Below are 21,981 nucleotides of genomic sequence, written 5' to 3' on the forward strand. Positions count from 1 at the left end.
TATGAAATTCAGAGTTGTTACTCCAATTATTGTTGTGCAAATGAAAACATTAAAATAATGTCGCATTAGACTTGGCGGTTCAAAATATATTCTCGAATCTCTTTGAATACGTCCAGTAGAGGGCGGTAGAGGTCAGTTGGTACAAAGGGTTCGAAGTAAAGACCGGCGACTAAGAGCGTATACAGGAAGCAACAGAAGGCAGCAGTTTGTGGTATTTGGTCGAAAAAGCGGTTTTTTTTTAATCACAATTGTTCCTTACGACCATCATAAAGCATCAAAATGGGGAAACGACAGCACCAAAAAGATAAAATGTGAGTATAAAGATGATCTTGAATTGTAAGCTGCGTCTCAGAAACATGCATTTTGTTGTTCGCTGTTTTGAGAGGAATGCTAACGAGCTAGCTAACTTATTGTAGCTGATCTCTCACGGCTAGTAGTGGCGGAAGAAGTCCTTTCAGTAAGAGTGTTATACAGTCACGTAGACAGGTTTTAATCTGTCAGAAACATTGACATGTATAATATCAACGTTCATAGATGGCGATGGTGATGGTGATGATGATGATGATGATGTTTGCTTTGTTTTATTGCATGTTACGTAAGGGCCCGATTTGTGAATTTCACTACGCGATCAATGAGATCATGCCTTCATCATTAATTGAGAATCCTCCTTAATTTGTTGATTTTAGTTCGTGTTCTGCCTCTGGTTACTAAAGGAATGAAATCATCAGTCTTTAAAGTTTGTAGACCTTAAAAAGCGCCGAATTTCTGGACAGTTGCAGAAAAAAGTAGATTTTGTTTTAACTTATTTTTAACAATATTTAAGCAAATCTACCAAGTTACTCGTGATTGTATTTTTATTTTAATTATCTTGCCTCGCGTGGGTGTTTTATGCTCTTTTTGGGGGGGGCTCAGTGTGCTGGGCCTTGGACTGGGATGCAGAGGGAGAAGTCCACCGGTTCAAGTCCCGGCCCAGACTGGTGGCTGGAGAGGGGCCAGTTTAACCCTCAGAGCGCTGCAGTGCCGAGGTGCCCTTGAGCAAGGCACCGCCCCCCAATTGCTCCGGGTGCACCCCTTCACCCTATGCCCTCTCCGCGTGCTCTGGTGCCCCCTATGCATGTGGTTGTTTCAAGGGGCCCTTGTACTACCAGAGTGAAAATGGCATTTTGGTGTGCGTTTGCTGTGTAAAGTGTAAAAGCTCATCTTAATCTTTTTACAGGTACATCACGTGTACAGAGTACACAAACTTCTACGGTGGAAAGCGAACAGGTTAGTTATAATTTTATCATATTCTAACATTTTAGATATGGTTAGATTTTGTTTGGAATAGTTTTTTTAAATTTACTATTCTGTTTCTAATCTTAAAAGTCATTGTGCTAAACCGCTTTGCATTAGATTTAGTTGCAGTAGGAAATTGGACCTAATACACTGACAAACCGATCTATGCTAACAGCCGACTGAGTTTAATAGGGGCAAGTAAAACTGTTTCAGTATTCATGTTTTCTATAAAAAAATAACTTGTGAAACTATTCACTGATCTATTTTGAACATGTTTAAAAAGACAGGCTACGTATGGACACTGTCATTAGAACTTTTATTCTGTATTTGATTTCTGGTTTCAGTGATCCCACAGGCAAACTTCAGACGACTTCCATTTGACCATTGCAGGTAAGGAGAAACATGTTTATAACCTTTAGAGGAGGAGCATTGGATCTGTCTCGCATATGATCTGTAAAATAAATGTGTTTTTTTGTCAGATAATAAAATACTAATAAATCTGAGCATGTAGTTCCACCGTAGTATACCGTAGTAGTAAAATAAACAGAAAAAAGCATGTGATTTCTTCAGCAATTGGTGTATGCAGTTTGTCTGATTTTGACTGATGTATTCTCTGAAACGTTTTAGCTTGTCCCTTCAACCGTTTGAATATCCTGTCTGCACTGACGAGGGAGTCGTCTTTGACCTACTGTAAGTACATTTTAATCAGTTTATCTTTTCAGACTTCACTGATTTAACACGCATACCTTTTGCTGTGCTGGTTTGAGGGACGTAATGAATTACCGGTATGTAGATGTTTTATGATTTCTGTCAATTTAAGACTAGTTCATGTCGAAATGTGTCTGGAGCTGTTCATGCAAAGCCGAGTGTCTTTTCTAGTGATGCCATTCTGAACAAAATAGGAAAGTTGCTAAAGGCAAATAAAATGAAGATGCTTGCTGTTGAAATCTCATTGTTGCTTGAATGTATTACGCCGCCTACGTCTGTTTGTTTTGACCTACATTCTACATTTTGTTTCTACATTCTGCTGCAGGAGCATCATCCCATGGATCAAGAAATATGGCACTAATCCAGCCTCTGGAGAGGTAAGCAGCAACAACAACGATACATGAAGCGCAGTCACTGTACCTTTCCCCTTTTCTCTAGTCTAGTGCCACCTTGAAAATGAATGGTTAAAATACTGAACAAATACAAAATTGTTATTTTTACTTGGAAATAATTGGAAAAAATATATATGTAGCAAAAAACAATTTGCAGATTAATTAAAAGATTTAATGATACGATGTAGCCATAACTATAACTACAAAATCACTCTGGGAGCGCAAACCTCCACCAAGCAGCTCATTCCCCCATAATTGCATTTATACCAAAAACCATGTCAAGTAAAAGTGAATCTGAGTTTTTATCTGATTTCTGAATCCTTAAATTGAGTTTTTAATGTTAAAATTCAATATATTTTCCTGACCTCATTCTGGATCGGATCCAGAAGACATTTTGAATGATAGAGCATATCGGACCCCTTTATGACTGTGATTTGTGGTGATTGAATTGAATGCATATTTTACAAGATGTGATCTTTTTTTTTAAGCCTCCATCCGTCCATCCATAGTAAATATGTGACTTAACTTTCCTTCGTATTCCAGTTTCATTTTATACACAGAGCCAACACCCCTAGACTCCATAAAGATGATCCTTTTGAAACGTTGTACAGGGACTTCATCGACCTTTAATTACATCATGTTTTTGTGAGATTATTTTTCTGATTGCATATTTTCATTTCAATGTTCTGTTTTGTGCCACAGAAACTGGAAGTAAAATCGCTCATCAAACTGAACATTGCCAAGAACAACGACGGTAAGCATGCATGTGCCGACGGGACTGTAACCTCTATAAAGGATTTATGTAGGGGATAGTTGTTTACTGTTGTTGTTTTTTTTCCCTTATTCTACTCACCGGAATCATCCAGTAGTTTGGGAAGGTCAAATGTATCTTACCGCAGTGCTGTGTGAAATAAAACTTGAAGAGACTTTGAGGGTAATTTTTATGAAGGGGATAACAGTGAATTAATCTGCTGGAGGAGAGATGACATCACTTAGCATTAGCTCATTACGTGGGGTACATGTTGATTTCTGAAGGGGAGCTTTCATTCTTTGGCAACATATCAAGAATCACTGCAGTTGTGTTTACCTCTGGTTTTTATCACCCCCGCCATGACCTGAAGAAGACCATGTTTGGAATTCTTTCTGGCTGCTTGTCCTCTTAAATTACTTTAATTCCACATTGAAATGCACCTTTGGTGGGGGATCCTGAGTATTTCATGCTTCTTTTGTTCCAGGAAAGTATCACTGCCCTGTTCTGTACAACGTCTTTACAAATAACTCTCACATCGTTGCCAACAAGGTCACCGGCAACGTGTTTTCTTATGAGGTACGTGAAACATTCCTGCACTTGCAAAAGGCAGAAACTCGGCCCAAAAGATGTAGCTTTTCATCACACCATGTTGTTTTCCCAAGAATTCTGTGGATTACTGCACAGTTCTTCTATTTAAACATATTAACTGTAACATTTTCAGAATCATCCAATCAAAACAAAATAAGCCTTTTGATATACCGTACAAACATTTTTTTTTTATTAATGTAAAGAAACAAAACATAATTTTCCATTTCCCCCACATTATTAACATTCTTGCATCCCAAGAGGAATAGACTTTTGTTTTCTTAAATCTTTTTCTTTCCACTCAGGCTGTTGAAGAACTCAACATCAAGACCAAAACTTTCAAAGATCTGCTGACAGACGAACCCTTCACCAGAAAGGACATTCTAATACTTCAGGTGGGTTGCCGCTAGTTTCTTTTGCCAAGTTTGCATTGTGTTATTTTTTGAAAAGGTAACCTTTAATGTCATGGTGAATCGTGTATTATTTTTGTCTTCCTAGGACCCCACAAACGTGGATAAATTCAATGTTTCTAACTTCTTCCATGTTAAAAACAACCTCAAGGTGTTGGACCCAGGTTAGTGATCAAACTGTTGTCATTTATAATGTTACTTTTTTTGCCGTTAAGGCTTCATGAAAACAGAAAGTTCTTTGATTCGGTTATTTCCTCTCTCTTGCTCTCTTTTCTCTGGCATGTTTCAGATGAAGAAAAGGCCAAACTGGACCCGGGATACCACCTGAAGAGCACAAATCTTGAGACCAGGGAGACCTTAGCTGAGCTTTACAAGGACTACAAGGGGGATCCGCTCCTGGCTTCTACTTCAAAGGAGCCAGTGGCCAAGAAGACAGATAAATTAAATGCTGTAAGCAAACTCATTATGTTGGTAAAGTTAAGAAAATGTGATGTTTTAAATAGAATTTCCACAGCACAAATATAATCGGACCATTCCGTTGTGTGACTGTTGAAAAGTAAATGGTGGAAAATGTCCAGAACAAACCAGCCAAAGTTTAAATTTAACGTGCCTTTTGAGGTGCTTAGAGGTTCAGTTCATTGGGAATTGTATTTCTGGAAGAAAGCAGGAGAGTTTGTGACCAAGTCTTCAGTTGATGGTCCACTCGGTGACGATTTCTGTAACTTTGAGTCAGGTCTCATACATTCCAGACTTCGTATCAGTTGAATCAGAAGTATTGATGGAAAGTTCCACCCTTGAGCTCATTTCCATATTCAATGTGAACATTAATGTAATGCAAATCAGAAATATTTAGCCACGAATAATAGATCAAGATCGGTTTTATCAATCGATGTGCGGCTGAAGAAATTCAAGAGGAATAATTTGGTGTAATTTCATTTTTGTGCACTAGAGTGCACCAAACGCACAGTAATACAGTCGCAGTGTGGAAAACCGAGACAAACGACTGCATCCAAAAATAGAACCAAAAGCCTGCACAGTGCTGCGAGGATGGAAAATAATGCTCTGCTTACTTACAGTGCATTGATTTGATCAAATGTAAAGCAGCAGGAATGTGTCGAGCACTGAAACGTTGCCTTTGATTTCATGTGAATTTGGTGCAAGAGTCTTAAGATGTGTAGCAGATTTCTGTTGAGACACCGTCCACAATGACTGTCCTTGAGTAACCAGGGTGAAGGAGTGTGATTCAATGCAGCATCAACAGCTCTTCTTAAAGGCGTCTCTATCAGCTCCCCTTTGATGCCACGCCGCGTCTCGTTTTTAACTCCAGAGCTCTTGCTTGGTTGCTCTCTGTCTGGATTTCACAGTTGAAGTGATGCTCTGACAGCATCTGAGGGAACAGGAAATATAGGTCAGACGGAGCACACGAGGTAAAGTCTGGGCTTTTATGCGCCTTCATAAGAACTAGAGCAGGAGAAATCTAAACCGGAACCAAAGAGTAGACTGGAGCTTCTCAAGTCCAGTCTCACCTCTGCTTTCATCTCCCTCCGCTGTTGTTGTTTTAACTTTAATGCATTCTACTCTAAGTTAAGCGCAAAGATCTTCAGAGTGTCTATTGTGCCTCTTTATTTATGAGATGTTAGGAATCTGTCCAAGCTGTGGAGGTTGTGCTCTGTATTACACAGAAGCAGCAAAGGCAGTCATTAAAATAGTTTTCACTTCATGCTCCACTTGGTTCATACGAGAGAACCTGCCAAGTATGTGGCTGGAAAGAGGTGTGATTGAGTGGGAGGGTTCGTTGTTCAACTAAAGAATGAAGCTACAGGCTTCTTTGATGACATCTTCTGCCCTGTCGAAGTGCCTCTGCAGGAAACCTGTTTTTGTTTAGCTAATCATGACCTCCAGACAGAGAGAGGTTTTAAAAGTCACAGGCATTTAAGCAGATTCAATCCCTTAAGAAATGATTGTTTTTAGTCATCATCGGTTGATTATTTCCTATGACTTACAGTGATGCTATTTCCATACTCTAGAGAAATAAAAAAAAACTAACAATTCAACGGCTTTGAAAATGAGAACTGCTGCTTAAACATGACATCATTTATTAATTTCTTATTTTAATTCGTCTCTCTCTTTTCCGCGTAGGCCCACTACTCCACAGGGAGGGTTTGCGCCTCCTTCACTTCCACGGCCATGACTCCTGTGACGACCCATGAAGCAGGCAAGTCAACATTTAACCCTAACCCTCTTCAGATCACCAGCAGACGGAGAATGTCGCCTCCTTTGTTGCGTAGTCTTTATTTACGCAGGGAAGTCTGGCCAGTCAGTTTATCTCGTTTGCATCCAGGTGCCGCTCGCGCTGCTCCACGAACGAAGCGGGTTTTTTTTTTTCTCCCATCACCTTCTGAGCTGCTCCATGGGAGAGATTTGCTGTTATGCAACTGTAGTAGGGCAAGATCGCTTCAGAGGAGGATGCAAATGCTTGGATTTTGTGACCTACTTCGGGTGTCTTAAAAAGACGGCATCCCACAATTTATTTATAACGCTGCGTAGTAGGTGTGTAGTATGAATGACTTCATGGCTGACTTTTTTTTTTTAAGCTACTGTGTATTTGATAAAGAATAACGCTAGCATAAAATAAATACCGACCTGCACAGCAGAGGCCCTGGAGAATGTTAAAGGTCAGATTTTACTTGCAGCAAATTCAAACTGAGACTCAAGCAATCGATCAAATAACATTCTCTATTTTTGAATTGTTTTTTATTTAAAGATGCCATCTCAGACGACGCTGTGCGTTACCGGTACGTGAAGAAAAAAGGCTACGTCCGTCTCCATACAAACAAGGGGGACCTGAATCTTGAGTTGCACTGTGATAAGGTAATAGCCACAACGTCACACAGCAAACACAAGGCCACTCACCAAACAACTGATGAGGAAAAAATGCTCCTATTTTTTATTTTTTATTGTCAGAAAATGCCTTCAAAGCCTTAATTTCTACGTGTTCTACTAAAGAAAAGATGAGAGAACTCGACTCAGGAAATCACTGCCTTTAGTGTTACTGAAGGAAGCTCTCTGTGTTTTTATGCTTCCATATGATCCCCGAAAGACACATTTACAAGGGAAAATATACTTCATTTGATATAATCACTACGTATTTATTATGCAGCTCTCGGCAGATCGTGTTGGCAGATGTTAAAACATGAAATATGTGCGCTTGTGCTCAGGATGTGAGGATCTTATGGAAAACGAGTGAGAAGCTCGGCTTAGCAACATAAAATATATATAAATCTGTAAAATAAGGTTGCCTCCAGCAATTATTTTATTGATAATCTGACAGTTTTTTCACAATTAATTGATGGATGACCCCAAAAGATTATCAGCGTTATTTGCCAAGTTCAAACTGATGAGCCTTCATTGATCTCAGATTTCTGGTATAAAAACCAGCAACTGGAACACGAATAAACGAAACCAACCATTTTATAATTGTTGTGGTTTGTCTCGTATAAGGTGAGGTCTGCTGTTTTTGATGCTGAGGCTGTGATTCAGGCTTGACTGAATTAATTTTCTGATCCGAGTTTTTCAGACGATGCTGTGATGCATTCGTTTTTTTTAGCTGAGCAGGTGGCTGAATTGTGTTAAGGGTGACTCAAACAATGAAATCAGCCTTTCACAGTCTGTCCTCCAGGTTGCCAAGTGGCCGTCTTCACAAACAATGTGTGTCCTGCATGGCTCATTTGTAAGGTTGGGTGTGTTGCTCCAGTGTCCACCAGGAATGTCTTTCTGCCCTGGTTACTATGGACTTCCTGTGCTTGGTTTTCATTGGCCTCTGAGCTGTCGAATCAGAATAATGAGGGTAACGTTACAGCGGTTAGACAACCTGCCCTCTGCATCCCACATCATCATCCTCCTCGCTGCCTTCCTCACCAGTGGGCTTCTCACAAGATTGCGGCTCTATTCATGGCCTTGCTGTTTATGAATGTTTGGGCAAATGCACAGCGACAGGTGTTGGATATAGGACGAGGTGGCCCGTACCTTAGTCACTTGGGATTTAGAGGACTGTACAGCATGTTTTTATTCAAAAGCTCCGTGGATACAGTAGAATGGCTTCACCTGAGTGGGATGAAATGGGATCACGCTTAGATTTAAAGTTCTTTGTGGATGATGAAAAATATACATTTAAATATAAAACTAGATATTGTCTTGAGTAGCATGGTTGAAATCAAGCAAATTACAAAAACAGTCAAGCTTTGCATGCATCCTTGAAGAGGAACACATTCCAAAACTACTCATTTATTACCTCCATATAAATACCGGTAATATAAAAACCAGTTCATAAAAAAACAACTGTTTTGATTAATAAGATGAGACATAGGCTATTATACTGATTGCATTGACACAATTTTGTCAGAAAAGGGTTTCAATTTGATTAAAAATATACTTACCGGTAAATGAATGAGATGTATTTTCCTTGGCAAACATTGTTTCCATGCTGACATCACTGATTACTAACATTTTGAGACCTTCCCAGGCTTAAGGTCACACAAACACACAGGCATGCATGCCCATGCTAAATTAACCACCGTTACAGAGCAGCAGCATCTCGAGAGGCAGAAGAAACCACAGATGGATAAAGTCGGGTTAAAACCAAGAGGAGATAAAGGAGGTTCAGATATTTTGATTGGAATGGATTTTATTCAAATATTCACTGCAAATCTGTAACAGGCTCTTTTGAATAAGATAAATGTTTAAAACTTATTTTCCATCTCAGAAATCAGTTTATGACTTAAAGGCTTAATGTCAATCCAAAAGAAAAACAATGGGTCCCTTTGTACTAAAATGGCTTTAAAAATCTGGGATTTATAATGGGGAGGAAAAAAGAGACTTTTTAACCTCAACAGCAAAGCTGAGACATGGTGGGAATTAAGCCCAGTAGAGCTAGCAGCGAGGCCAGTGACTCAAAATAGGTCCTCGCTGAAGCATCTCGGGGTTCTGGGAAACCACTAACCAGTGTTGCCAAAAGGGAAAAGTTAGTTTCTCATTCAAATATACGGTACACAGAGGAGTTCCTCAAGGTGGTTGATGTTAAATACAGACCTAAAAGCCATGGCTGCCACTTTGGCGACAAACGGCGGGTTATTTCAGAGTAGCAGCCATAATTAGCTTATTCTTTTTTTTTTAAGTGAGTTTTTTACAACGATTTACTCGATGAAACCTTGAAGATTTTAGAACTAGATGTAGATGAAGAGGAAAAAGTCAAGATGTCTGTTTTTACTCCATGACTTATCGTTCACTTGTGTATCACTTATATTTATATATACAGCAAACACTTTGTAAGAAGCCAGGCAGTCTGTTTGTTTAGAAGTTCAGCTCTAGCTGGAGGAGGAGTCCTTGACAGCCAAACAGGATGTATTCCACTGGCTTTACTTCTGTGCTTATATGCAGCTGTGTCTTGTTTGATTTTAACATGCATTGTTTGATAATGTTATTTCATTAGATATAAAGGGATGTCGAGGGATGGATGCTTCTGGCAATTATATGTCCTTGTTTGCCGAGGTTTACTCATCTGGCAGGTTGGAGACATTCAGGAAGATGGATTAATGTTGCATTAGGCATGAATACAAGGCCATGCTGCTCTGTGTTTCCTCCGAATATCTTTACTTTGTTTTTTTCACACGCGCTGATCATAACATTATGACCACCTGGTTGGTACCCTGTAGGATCCTTGTATTGGTGAAAAACGGCCCTAACCTGTCGAGGCATGGACTCCACTAGACCTCTGAGGGTGTGCTGTGGTACCAAGATGTTAGCAGCAGATCTTTTCCTGTCCTGTAAATTGTGAGGTGGAGCCTCCATGGATCAGACTTGTTTGTCCAGCACATCCCACAGATGCTCGATTCGATCGGAATCTAACCAACGCACCCGACAAGGGTCGGCACGGGCACCTTGACGGGTCTGTGGCCGTGCAGCTGTGATGCACGCTGTACTCTGACATCTTTCTATCAGAACCAGCATGAACTGGACCACACAGGCCAGCTTTCATTCATCACGTGCAACAATGAGCCTTGTCGAACCGGTGACCCTGTCATCACCTTTTCTGCGTTGGAACACTATTGAATAACCCACGGATCCCCGTTTCGGAGATGTTCTGACTCAGTGTATTGTGTGTACTATGATGCAGGCACTTCCAATTTAAGATGGTATTTGGCGTTTTGTTGTGATGTCCTGTCTTTACAGTCTCAATCCAAAACAATTTTCTCCCTTTATTTAAAATAAAAATACATAAATATATAAATAAATGCATGCACACAATAACGCTATCAATTTCTTGAAGTTGAAATGTTACATATGAGTACATTCTTTTTAAACTTTGTTTTGTTGGGGTCTGCATGTTCAGACTTTGAATTTCTGTTTATTGTTGGTGTTTTTATTTTTTTTGTCTCTGCGTAATCATTTCACAGGTTCCAAAAGCGGGAGAGAATTTCATCCGTCTGTGTAAAAAAGGTTATTATGATGGGACGATCTTCCACAGGTCCATTCGGAATTTCATGGTAAGAATCAGACATTTCTGTGGTTGTTTACCTCCACTACACTCATCAGTGTATCTACAGTTACTTTGGTACTGTCTCATTTGTGACAGTTATAGACAAACATTCACTCATTCCTGCCTTGAATACAAACAGGCACTCCAAGATTTCCAAATATACTTTGCTTTTTTGTTGACAACTGGATTGCGCTGGACACAAGCCAGATATTAGGAAAGATTCTCTGTGCATAAAAAGATGCAGTAACAGTCATTTCATGATAGGTTTTGATTTATTCATAATGTTTTCTCATGTCCTCAAGGACTGTCCAATTATTGGACATGCCACGGGATGACCTCTCGCATAATTGCTGTATTTTTCAGCATGATCATTTTGAATAAAAATGAGTGAATGAGGACTCTAAATATTCTGGATTTAAGATCTCTGTCAAAATTCTTGTATGTTTCCCGTTTATAGTTTGGCTAGTATGTTAACTTCCATTACCGGTACATTTAATTTGCCTTTAACTGATTTCATTTAATCCTATTAATGCATAATACTGAAGTCATTTACTGACTGAACAGTGTAAATCAATAATCCACCGTTAGCCTGTGATATTCTGCCGTATTGTCGCTGATTCAGAGATGAGTAAACGCAACATTTTCCTCCATCCATTTACAAATGAGGCATTTTGTTAGCAAGGCTGAGATTTTCAGATGACAAGTCTCTGATCAGCGCACGTCTGTTTATTTCCAAAGCCAGCTTTCCCATTCGTGGTTCTGAGGGGACATCTGGCCTCTAGAGAACCCTTACCTTCCTCACTCTATCCTGTGGTTTTCATTCAGAGTAGCAAGCTGTTAATTGTTTATCCATAATTACTGTGCCACTTGTACCTTTTTAATTTATTCTTCACATCTTAAAAGAGGAGGGTGGCCTTGGAGAGATTAATTTCATAGCAACAAACACACTTGGATCATTGTTAATGGAAGCGGAGGCCCTTAAACCGGCCCCTTGTGAGAGTACGGAATATCTAAAGATGATAGTTTTACTACCCCCATGCTCAAAGAGTGAGATCTGTTTCACACCAGCATGATTGAGGTGTTTCACACAAGTCTGCGCACGACGGCCGTGCAGTTTCTGCTGCGTCTATTCAGTCAAACTGAAAGCCCACACTGACAGACTGATTGTTGTTTGCCGAAACAAACAAAACGGATATTTAGAAGCACATTTTTGGCTGGAACTCGAAACGGAATAAGATTCATTCCAGTATGTGAGAAACTGGAGAAGCGGATGAAGGAAGTGTTCAGACGGGTTCTAATTTGATCAGCATCCGTCTCGGTTGACGTCGACTGGGGAGATTTTGTTGCGAACGGTTTACATTCAGAGTGTCCCATTAAATGTGCTCGTGGGTGGTCCTGTGAATAATAATCTAACATGCATGCAGGGTTTATTTCTTTACCATGTCATTAAACTATTGTTGAATGTGCCTGTTTTGAAATGTGCATTGTTTGCATGTATTTAAGTTTGCAGTCTTCTTCTGCCGTCTTGTGATTTAGCACAACGTGATATTCAGGGATTCTTTAAAAGGTTTAAATCACCGTAACTAGCTGCAATAAAGTCACAATAATCCAAGTAAGCTTTAAAGGGAAGTGAACGAAGACTTCACTCATACAGTGAAAGCAGGGCTGTCATTCATAAGCTCTCTCCAAAGCCATCTGAATCCCATATGTGACCAGGCAAACGCTTCCAAGCCAAAAAGTGGCGTATTGTTGGCTAAAATCAGTGTTTTGACAGTGATGTGCTGCGCAAACAGCACAGGGGCTCAGTCAGTAGGCGTTTGCTCTACAGCAGCACTGCTGTATATGTTTAAACAAGACGTCTGAAGACATGCACAGAAAGTATTTATTACAGTCTGCCGTATCAACAAGAATGGGAACGTTGAGCCTTAACAGTGAACAGTAGAGGCTTATATCCTTGACTGCCCCGTCGGTGAGCCTGCATGGAGCGTGCATTCAGGGTGGATATGTTGCAAAAACAAATCGTGTAACCTCAATGTGAATGAAGATTAGCAGCAGACATGAGATCTTTTCTTAAGGATTTGAATTTCAACATGAAGTTGCTAAGGTCAGCTAAACTGTTTTTTTTTCCCCCTTCTCCAGATTCAAGGAGGGGACCCCACTGGCACCGGCACGGGTAAGGCGAGCTACACTAAAACCACATCTTGAATTGCTCACTTTTAAATTATTAATAGTCCCTTTTTGGAGGTTCTACGTAAATACTGCTTATAACTCAAGATGCAAGCCAAGGGTGTTGCTAAATATACTCTGGGAGCACAGATGACACACGCACACAGAAAATGAAGACGCTGGGAGGCTGCAGGCTGCAGACCTGGGGTGTGGCGAGCAACCCGTCAAGCAGCTCTTGGTATAATTGTCCTGTTTTTTAAAAGGAGCTCCGTTTAATTGGCTGCAAGGCTCACACAGTTAGCTTCCCTCTTTCGTGTCATCTGCGCTGCTCGGAGAGTTTGCAGCACAAAGTGTGCTTTGTCTCTCCAGGCGTCTCTGAACGCCACACAAAAACGCGAGCACCACGGCAGATTTAAGAAGGTGCAGAATTCCTGACCTGTGGCTACAAATCTCCTCCTCACTTGGACTAATCTAAACATGCGCACACAAACCATGAACAGACTTCTTTAAAGCTCTTCATTCTCTATCATTCATTTCTGTTTATTTAGTTTTAAATTCATGTTTTGTCTTTTTATTTTATTTTTGTTAGACCAAAGATGGTTATTTCTGTTCCAGTTGTTCTAAAGGTAAATGTCAGCGAGTTGATGAATTTTCCAAACCAGTCACTGGAAAGTTTACGATGGCCCGTGAAGAATAAAACTGGTTGTTAATTTGCATTTACACATAACATTCACTGCACTCGAACACTGTTAAACACTCTTCATGCGTGTGCACCAGCTGGAAGGACACAGGATGGTGAAACATACCTTAGGCTGACAGACCCCCCCCCCCCCCCCCCCCTGTTGGGAGACAAGAAGCCCCCGCAGTTTGTATTCCTGCCTGATGACTCTTAATCATCATGATGAGCATACAGTGAAGTCAGTGAGTTATGATTCACAGCTGAAGGCTCTAATAAAGGCTGCACGTTCAAGAGCAAACAGGCTGCTTGTTTCTGTTTTTTTTAGTTTTATGCCATTCACATTACATTATGATACACTTTTAAGAGGTTTGCTCGCATGTCGCTGCATGAAAATATAACATGCATTAAATCCCTTGTGTAATTAAATGACAGAACACAATGAACTTTATTCTTAGCAGCAACACAGAGGGGTTCTCAGAAGGAGTCGAAATTTACAGAGAATTGTGGCGTTTTTTTCCTTAAAGATGTTATTGATCGCAGGTTGGCCACACATTGAAGGTATCATGTTCGTCTCAAACGAAAGTACAGTCACAAACGCATTGTTTGTCCCCTTCAGGCTGACTCATTAAATTTAAAAGCTCCCTTTAATTACCTTTACACAGTCTTTTGTTTTATTAAGACATTTTACCTCCGCTGAGAACGAGCTTATGTGATCGCCAGCGTTTGTTTTTCTGTCTTTTAGCAAGATAACTCAAAATGTTCTGGACAGATCTTGATGTTATTTCCAGGAAATATTGGAAATGTTACCAGGAACAGATTTTAGTTTTAGTGAAGATCCAGATGAGATCCAGGATTCTGGATCACTTTGAATCTTTCGGTAACATTCCAGTAAATGGAGCTTCGAGATTTCTTCCTCAATATCTGGGTTGATTATTGACCGATGTCTATGGAATTTGACAGTCATGTAGGGTGGGGATCTCTATCTTGCCACCAAATTTCATCTGGATCGGATCCAGAATGGAGGCAGTAAAAATATTTAATTGTAACTTTGAAAACTCCATTTACGGAAAACTCTGATTCATGTTTACCTTTCATGGTTGTTGTATAAAGATACCAAGAACAATTCAGAACCTTTTGGTGATGATCCAGATCACCATGTGGACGGTGTAAATCCAATTAGGAGGGGAATGAGCTGCTTGGCGGAGGTCTGTGCTTTTCTAGTTTTAAATTTGAAACCTGCGTCGTCGATAGTAACGTTTGTGTCACAATGCAGTCTCATTTGCCGCACCGTTCTCTGGTGTTTGCCTTGTTTCAGAGTTCAGAGATGTTCAGTGTTGACTAGCGGAATACTTTTGAGTTCTTATTCCATCCAGACCTCAACAACTGGGCTTCTTTATCGACGCTCGACAAGCATCCCCCATACATGAAGTCCTGCGTCGATGTTTTTACCCTAATGGCGCGTATGATCCCAAAACGACAGCGTACTACTGATTGACGCATTGATCTGTCTGAACTGTTTATATAAGGCTGAAAAATGGCTTAACTTGCATCACCCCCCCCCACCCCAGAGAGAATCCATAAATAAATGCCATACTCTTGACCTTTTTTAGAAGAAGGTGGTCTGTGTGTCGCACCATGAACTGAAGACTGTGTACCATACATTGAGCTTCCTGTGTTTGGAAACTACCCTGGCGTGCCATAACGTTTTTGACTTGTCATAACAAGGCAAGTCCAGATGTTACTGCTGACATTATAATGGCTCCAGTTAGCCAGCATGCACAACAGCGAGCCCTGAAACCTGCTCGCAGAAGTGGACTGCAGCCATCATTGATGCTCTGAATTATAGATGTGGTGTAAGAAAGGTCAAAATAAAAGCTTAAAAATAAAATGTTTTAAGCTTCCCCGACTGGAGGTTTATTACCATAAAAGAGCCGACTCTGCTAAAATAAGACGATGTTTGCTGCTTTGATTGATCGGGACAAATAACGCAGCGTGTTACTTTATTTCCTTGTCTTCATTTCCAGGAGGGGAATCCTTCTGGGGGAGACCTTTTAGGGATGAGTTTCGGCCCAACCTGTCCCACACTGGCCGGGGGATTCTCAGCATGGCAAACTCGGGTCCCAACACCAACAAGTCCCAGTTGTAAGAAATATTTTCCTCCTTTTCTTTTAATTGTAGTCATTTTTAATAAATGACGATAAAATAATCCAATAAGAATAAATTTATTAAAAGTATGAATGGTGATTATTTATTTTCTGTGTTCACTGTTTTATTGCTTATAAATACTAGTAATGGATATGAGGGTTAAAGTGTTTTCCAGGACTGCAGATATCAATACTTTGTGAAAGCAAGTAGAGCTGTAGGGTAGTAAATATACTTCAGAGAAAATGTGCCGGGTCTCTTCAACTAAGAAAACAAATGCTCCTCATGATTTTATAGTAGATTCCTTTGTGTCAGTTTGAAATGATCCCACACTTTATTTTTTGTGGTTTGTCTCTCCCGGATTCTGTGTCGACAATAATTGTTTTTCCTATATTCATTTAGCTAACCTTAAAGATTTTGGATCTTTGCTGCTGACATTGTTTTTTGTTTTCTGGCAGCTTCATCACATTCCGATCCTGCATCTATCTTGACAGGAAACACGCAGTATTTGGAAGGTAAGCGAAGTAATTTTAAGCCGGTGTACCTTTTTAATTTAATGTTAATTCGTTTTTTTCAACTGGAGCCGCTGTCCCTCAGTGTTCTGGGCTTTATCTAGTGAATGGCACTCAAAGGTGGCAACGTGGACAGAGCTTTGTTTGAGCAAACAGTTGGGTCAACACCGCATCTTTTTTGCCGTTTCTATTCTTATTCCTGCTTCTTGACCTCTGCCCTCCCTCTGTCTCTTTGCCACCCTCTCATATTATACTTTGGTGCATATTTAGCTCCTCAGAGCTCCACACTTTGACCATCAGTGTGATTCCTGGCCAACAGTAGTGAAACATTAATAGAAGCTGAATCTAAAGTGATGGCTCTCTTGCTGTCTCACTGGTGAGCATGATCTTAAATGGATGTCTTTCTGGAGAAAGTCCTGGCTGCTGTCTAAAAATATTCCGACCACTTCAGCTGACTGAAGCCCCAGATGGGCAGCACACTTTAAAAGCTTATCTTTAACTGAGCGGCTAACTTTGGATTCTTTCCAGACTGCTGTCTCTGCACTTTTAATAGAACTGGCACTGTTCTATTCCCACATGTCTTCATCTATACATAATGTGAAGTCTTTCACCGGAGAATGTTTATTTATTTATTTTATTCTTTGTGATGAGGGCGTCCCTGTCGGGACCAGGGGACTTACAGAGCATAAACTATTAGCATGAAGAGAAATGCAGATCAGCTTCTCTCAGAGTCCAGGGTGATGCTAATGTCTGTTTAAAACCCCAAAAATAATAATTTAGAATATTTGATAGTGTTGAATCTACAGTAGAGTGAGCAAAGGGATTACCAGTAATTAGAGTTTGTCCTGTCCTGGCCGGAGGGTGCCGAGGCCGTTACTCTGCACAGATTCTAAAGCCCCAGAGACAGATTATTTGTGTTTATATAGATATAATGTGACTGATTGAAATTCCAAGATTGGACTGGAACAGTGGAAAAAGGTTCGGAGTTGAGAGTCCAGATTCATCCTTTCCCAGAGACATGGACACATCAGGCTGGGAAGAGAGGCAGATGGAGTGATGCACCCATCGTCCCTAGCAACGCAATTTACAAGTGTTCAAACATTCAAGGCTGTCTATTGACTGCTGTCTGTTAGATCTCATTGTAAAACACTCTGTATTATCATGGAAGTAACCCTGATACAAGTCTCAAACTATGTCCCTTATGTTACCTGTGGCATTCTTTGTGTCGGAATATTACTGCTTTTTTTTATCGAGTAGATACGAGAGAAAATTGTAATTTCACCTTCTCACATGAACTGCTTGAATGTCTTGTAAATGAAAGTGCTCTTTGGTAAATTAAAGGTCAATAAATAGATGGAAGCTCACCATTGGAAGCCTAATAGTATTATCTGATGCAAAGCTGTTAAGACTGAGCCAGTTTGTCCTTCTGAACATCTGGAAGCGGCTCACATGTGGCAGGAGAAGCTTCCCAGCTTGCTGCTGTTTATGCAAGCTCTCACTTTACACTCGGTAACAGGAAGCCAGAGGAAAGGCAGGTAGAGAAGGGCTTAGTTTAATAAGAAAAGAACAACTTCCTCGTGTCGTGCACCAGGAGAGTCACCAGCAGAACGCCCCTGGGCCCGCAGCACTATATCTTCATTGCTTGTTTTGTTTTTTCTCTGCTGCGTTTTTACCAAGGCTCCACGGTGCTGATAATGAAGGCCATAAACATTTACTTTCAGCAGCGACCAGTGTTCACGTTTGTGAGCGGATTATTACGACGTCTGCAAAAACCCTTCAGCTGTGAAATTATATACCAAACCGTGGCAGGTTTAGATGGCTCAAGGAAGCCTTAGCCAGATGGAAGTTCAAAGGGATTTGAACTCGGACTCACCCTACTCTTCAAAACAAGCCCACAGCCCTTTTTTCGTGACCGAGCGCATTGGCCTTTACATAGAATGTGTAAAATATGATAGGCGGTCTTGTGAATAGATACGCTGCCCTGGTTTAATCTTCCCAGTGAAAGATCAAAGTGATCCGGGCCCAGTGTGCGGCGCCCGGGCCTCTCCTAATCCTACATAGATGTATGGCAGCACATCTCTTTGTTATGAAGCGAATGCCCTGTCGCTCTCTCTTGTGCAGGATTGTCGGTGGATTTGAGGCACTGACAGCCATGGAGAACGTGGAGAGCGATCCCAAAACGGACAAACCAAAGGTTAGATGCTAAAGATCTGGGTCGGCCAAACCAGAATGTGATTTCACTTTGAAACGGTTTTTGTTTTCTCACTGGAATCAAAGATATTCCTTGAACTTTTTTCAAGCATGAAATGTGGCTGACACGCCCATCTAGTGCAGATTAAAGTGTAAAATCAAGTTGAAGTTTTGCATAGTGGACATAAAAACACCTTCCACCACCCAAATAACAGATCTACAGCATCTTAAGTTTATATTGAGGGTTTTATCACATCCTATTAAGAACCTTGTCGTGAAGCAGCTTTTCATGCAGCACGACGGTTTCTTTCTGCCACACTGGGACGACGGTGTTAATTTTATTGATGGTCATTTGGATTTTAAAGATGTTTGACTTTCATAGCAAGTGATAAAACCTTTTTATTTAGATACTTTATCATCTGGATCAGGGGTCCCCAACCACCGGCCCGCGGCCCGCTAATGGTCCATGGCAGGAAAAATGTTGGGGACCGCTGCTCTAGATCTACTGATGACAAACGGGACGCATAAAAGTTAGTCCTTTTTGTTTGCTTGTTTGTTTTACAGTCAGAGATGAAGATCATAAATGCGACTGTGTTCGTGGATCCGTACGAAGAGGCTGATGCTCAGGTTCGCATACCAGCACTTTGAGTTTAAGCAGCACTGAGGAGGTTTAGGGTTTTCAGTATTTAACGTTATTGAGACGCAGTGACATAATTGTTTTTACAATCGTTTTATACATAAAATGAGAAGCATGCTTTCGGTAGAAGGTAGACCTCTGCCAGATATTTCAGGGGGGGGGGGTAGGTGGAGGAAAAGGAGAAGAGGCTTCAGCTCGGTGTTGGTGATTATCACATTGGTCATGCATTGTAACAAATCATTCTCCAGCATGTTTTAAATATCAAACATGAAAATAATTTGAGATTTTCACTAGGTTTCCACAGATCTGGTCTATTCATGCAGGAGTTGTGGGGCTTTACGCGATTTGTGTTTTCAGATTGCCGCTGAGCGAGAGAAGGAGCTGGAGAAGCAGGAGGAGGAGAGGCAGCAGACCAGCATCGCTCTGAAGAAGGCAGAGGAGGAGCAGGCGCCAAAGACTTTCAAAGCAGGTGTAGGGAAATACATCAACCCTGCCACAATGTAAGGACACACACACACACACACACACACACACACGCATGTTGAGTTGGTATTTATCAGCCCACACGTTCCTCTGGATGTGGATGTATATAAGAATCAGGACAGCAGTGAGTGGAATCTAAAACAAGGTCATCTAAGCACGTATACATTAACGTAATATCCTGATGTAGAAAAGAAAATGTAAAATGTTTGAAGCATGATAAAGCTCATTTCTAATGATATTCAGAATAATTCAGATCCTGTCATCACACCCTCATTTAAATGTATTCAGTGTACATCATTAGTAATGCTTCCAAATGACAGTTTGTCCATTTTCCCCGGCAGTTACTAGTATGAAGGCGACGCGTTGGGCTCTGCCGGGTTTTGTTTTATGTATATGAATCCGATCAGCCAGAAAAACAAGTTGAGAACAACATACACATGAAATTAGGAAATTAGCCTGTTGAATTAGAACAGTTTGAAGCTTCCATTGTGACTAAGATGTTTTTTTTTTAAACACTTTATTCACTTTGGGCAACAGGTTTTTATTTATTACACACATTGCCACTTTCACCCCTACGTAAAACCACATGCAGCCGTTTACACCAAACAAGCTGAGAGGAGATCAGAAGGGAACAGACTGCTGTTGAGGAAACGTCGGGCTGATGGAGACCAAAAGGCCTTGCGAGGCATTTGATCTATAACTGTATTGATTGTATGTACTTTAGGTATAGATATCTTATTAGAACGGTGATGACGTTATATTTGAGATCATGAAGTCACCTGAGAGGTTAGTGGAGTTAAAGTTTGGGAGTGAGTGTGTCGATTGTGTTTTCTTCTGGCTGATGAACGGACAAAAACATTTTATCACCGGCTATTTTGATAATTGATCCAATGCTTTATTGCTTTTCCAATTGACAATTCCTACGATTCTGTGGTTCTAGCTTCTCCAAAACTTGGCCTTTATTATTTGATTTCAGGGGAAACTGAATATCTCTGACTTTTTCACAAATTTCATAGACTGATTTATTCAAGAAAAACTACAGATACATGATCATAAAAAGAGTTCACCTGTAGACTTGCAGGTTAGATTACCGTAATAAGAAGTTGTACTGTCTTCTGCTTTCATTTTGATGTCTGATTGAAAGTAACCTGGAAAGGTCTTAGTACAGCTGCGTTATAGAAAGACAAAAAGCATCATCCGTAAAGAGAAAATAAAGATATGCCGGATCTCAGACAAAAGGAAGAGCGGTGTAGAGGAAGCAACGATGTGTGCCACGGAGCATCCTGATCTTATGTTCTCCTCCCTCAGAAAACGTCCGGCTGCTGCTGATGAAGGCGGGCCGTCCACCAGCGGAGTGCCGGTCAAGAAATCCAAATCCAAGACTGGCTTTGGAGACTTCAGCTCTTGGTAGCACCGACACGGAAACGCCTTTTATTTTGGATTGTTGGGCAAATCATTTCCCATTCAACGTTTTCTAATTGTATATTTCCTCTCAGTGGTGTTGTCGTGTGAAATTAAAGTGACTTTAATTAAATATTCTGTCATTGTCATTTTATACGTCCTTGAAAGACCGTCATTATCGTGAAAGAAGTCATTATCCTAAAACCATCTATAAGCAATATATTCTCCACAACTGACTGTCGTGTGAACATCTCGAGGAGCCAACACCAGACTGCAGTGTCCGTAATGAGGATTTAGGATATGAGGCTTCGTTTCACAGTGGGTGATGTTATGCAGCACTTGGAGCGCTGCTTTGGCTCGACTCCCGAGCGTTTTAATGGTTTCGCGCTTCAACGGTCATTCTTCTCTGCGCTCCTTTAGAACCTTGACTTAAAGATGGCGTCCAGGTCAAGGTGGCCTACACATAAAATACCGATCCCCAACACGGTTGCTGTCTGGACCTGGCATGGATTCTCCTCACGCAACATAAACCCTTTTAGAAGTTAGATGTATTTTTTTAACTACCGTACTTCTAATTCACTTTAAATCTATCGTCACTGTGTATTGAATGAAAGCTTGTTTCATTGTAGAGCTGCCGGGTTTGTCTCGAGCACAAAACTGTTCAATGATATCTGTGATTCTACGTCGCTGACATTAAAAACAAGAACCAGGAAAGTATCTTCGATTCCGTGTTCACCGAGCTGCTGCATGGTTGCTGACAGACATTTTTAGAGTCAGTCTGTGTTAAACTGGCGCCGTGCCCTATCTTTAACAGCATACGTCTTATCTGCTGTGGGGGTGAGGGTCATTTAAAAGACTGTCATTGTTTTGCAGCATAGGCGATAAAGGTTTCAAAATGTAAAGGCTGCAGGACATGATCCTGGAAACATTCACTGAGTAAACATGAAGCTACCGTCTGCCATGGCAGTCGACAGAACTCGACATGGAAATCTTTTTAGAATAGCAAAGGACATTCTCCAACCATGCTGTGTTCCCGGAAATCTTATATCTGGAAATGCTTCCCAGAAACAGCAAATCTGCAAGGATTTCTAAAGGGATAGATGAATCTGCAGAAG

The 21,981-nt window shown here is 40.7% G+C and overlaps 1 protein-coding gene across 1 annotated transcript; it reads left to right on the plus strand.

The window, feature by feature from the left end:
- The first annotated feature begins 181 nt into the window (after positions 1-181).
- Positions 182-20,983, plus strand: LOC137913573 (RING-type E3 ubiquitin-protein ligase PPIL2-like). Its single transcript, XM_068757217.1, has 20 exons — positions 182-311; positions 1,217-1,266; positions 1,620-1,665; positions 1,903-1,965; positions 2,309-2,360; positions 3,078-3,129; positions 3,611-3,702; positions 4,017-4,106; positions 4,210-4,285; positions 4,411-4,571; positions 6,261-6,336; positions 6,886-6,992; positions 10,574-10,663; positions 12,796-12,829; positions 15,526-15,643; positions 16,102-16,158; positions 18,277-18,349; positions 18,910-18,972; positions 19,340-19,482; positions 20,774-20,983. Exons 1-20 carry the CDS (start codon positions 280-282, stop codon positions 20,874-20,876), a joined length of 1,578 nt encoding a protein of 525 aa, XP_068613318.1. The 5' UTR covers positions 182-279; the 3' UTR covers positions 20,877-20,983.
- Positions 20,984-21,981: the final 998 nt, after the last annotated feature.

Source organism: Brachionichthys hirsutus, unplaced genomic scaffold (genome assembly GCF_040956055.1).
Source record: "Brachionichthys hirsutus isolate HB-005 unplaced genomic scaffold, CSIRO-AGI_Bhir_v1 contig_718, whole genome shotgun sequence".
In the NCBI taxonomy this organism is placed as follows: Eukaryota; Metazoa; Chordata; class Actinopteri; order Lophiiformes; family Brachionichthyidae; genus Brachionichthys; species Brachionichthys hirsutus.

What these genes read in the sequence shown, in the direction of transcription:
- LOC137913573 (XM_068757217.1), top strand. Translation starts at nt 280, where the DNA reads ATGGGGAAACGACAGCACCAAAAAGATAAAAT. An exon ending in TGTGACGACCCATGAAGCAG is followed by an intron (nt 6,337 to 6,885) that starts GCAAGTCAACAT and finishes TTTTATTTAAAG; the next exon opens with ATGCCATCTCAGACGACGCT. An exon ending in ACGAAGAGGCTGATGCTCAG is followed by an intron (nt 18,973 to 19,339) that starts GTTCGCATACCA and finishes TTGTGTTTTCAG; the next exon opens with ATTGCCGCTGAGCGAGAGAA.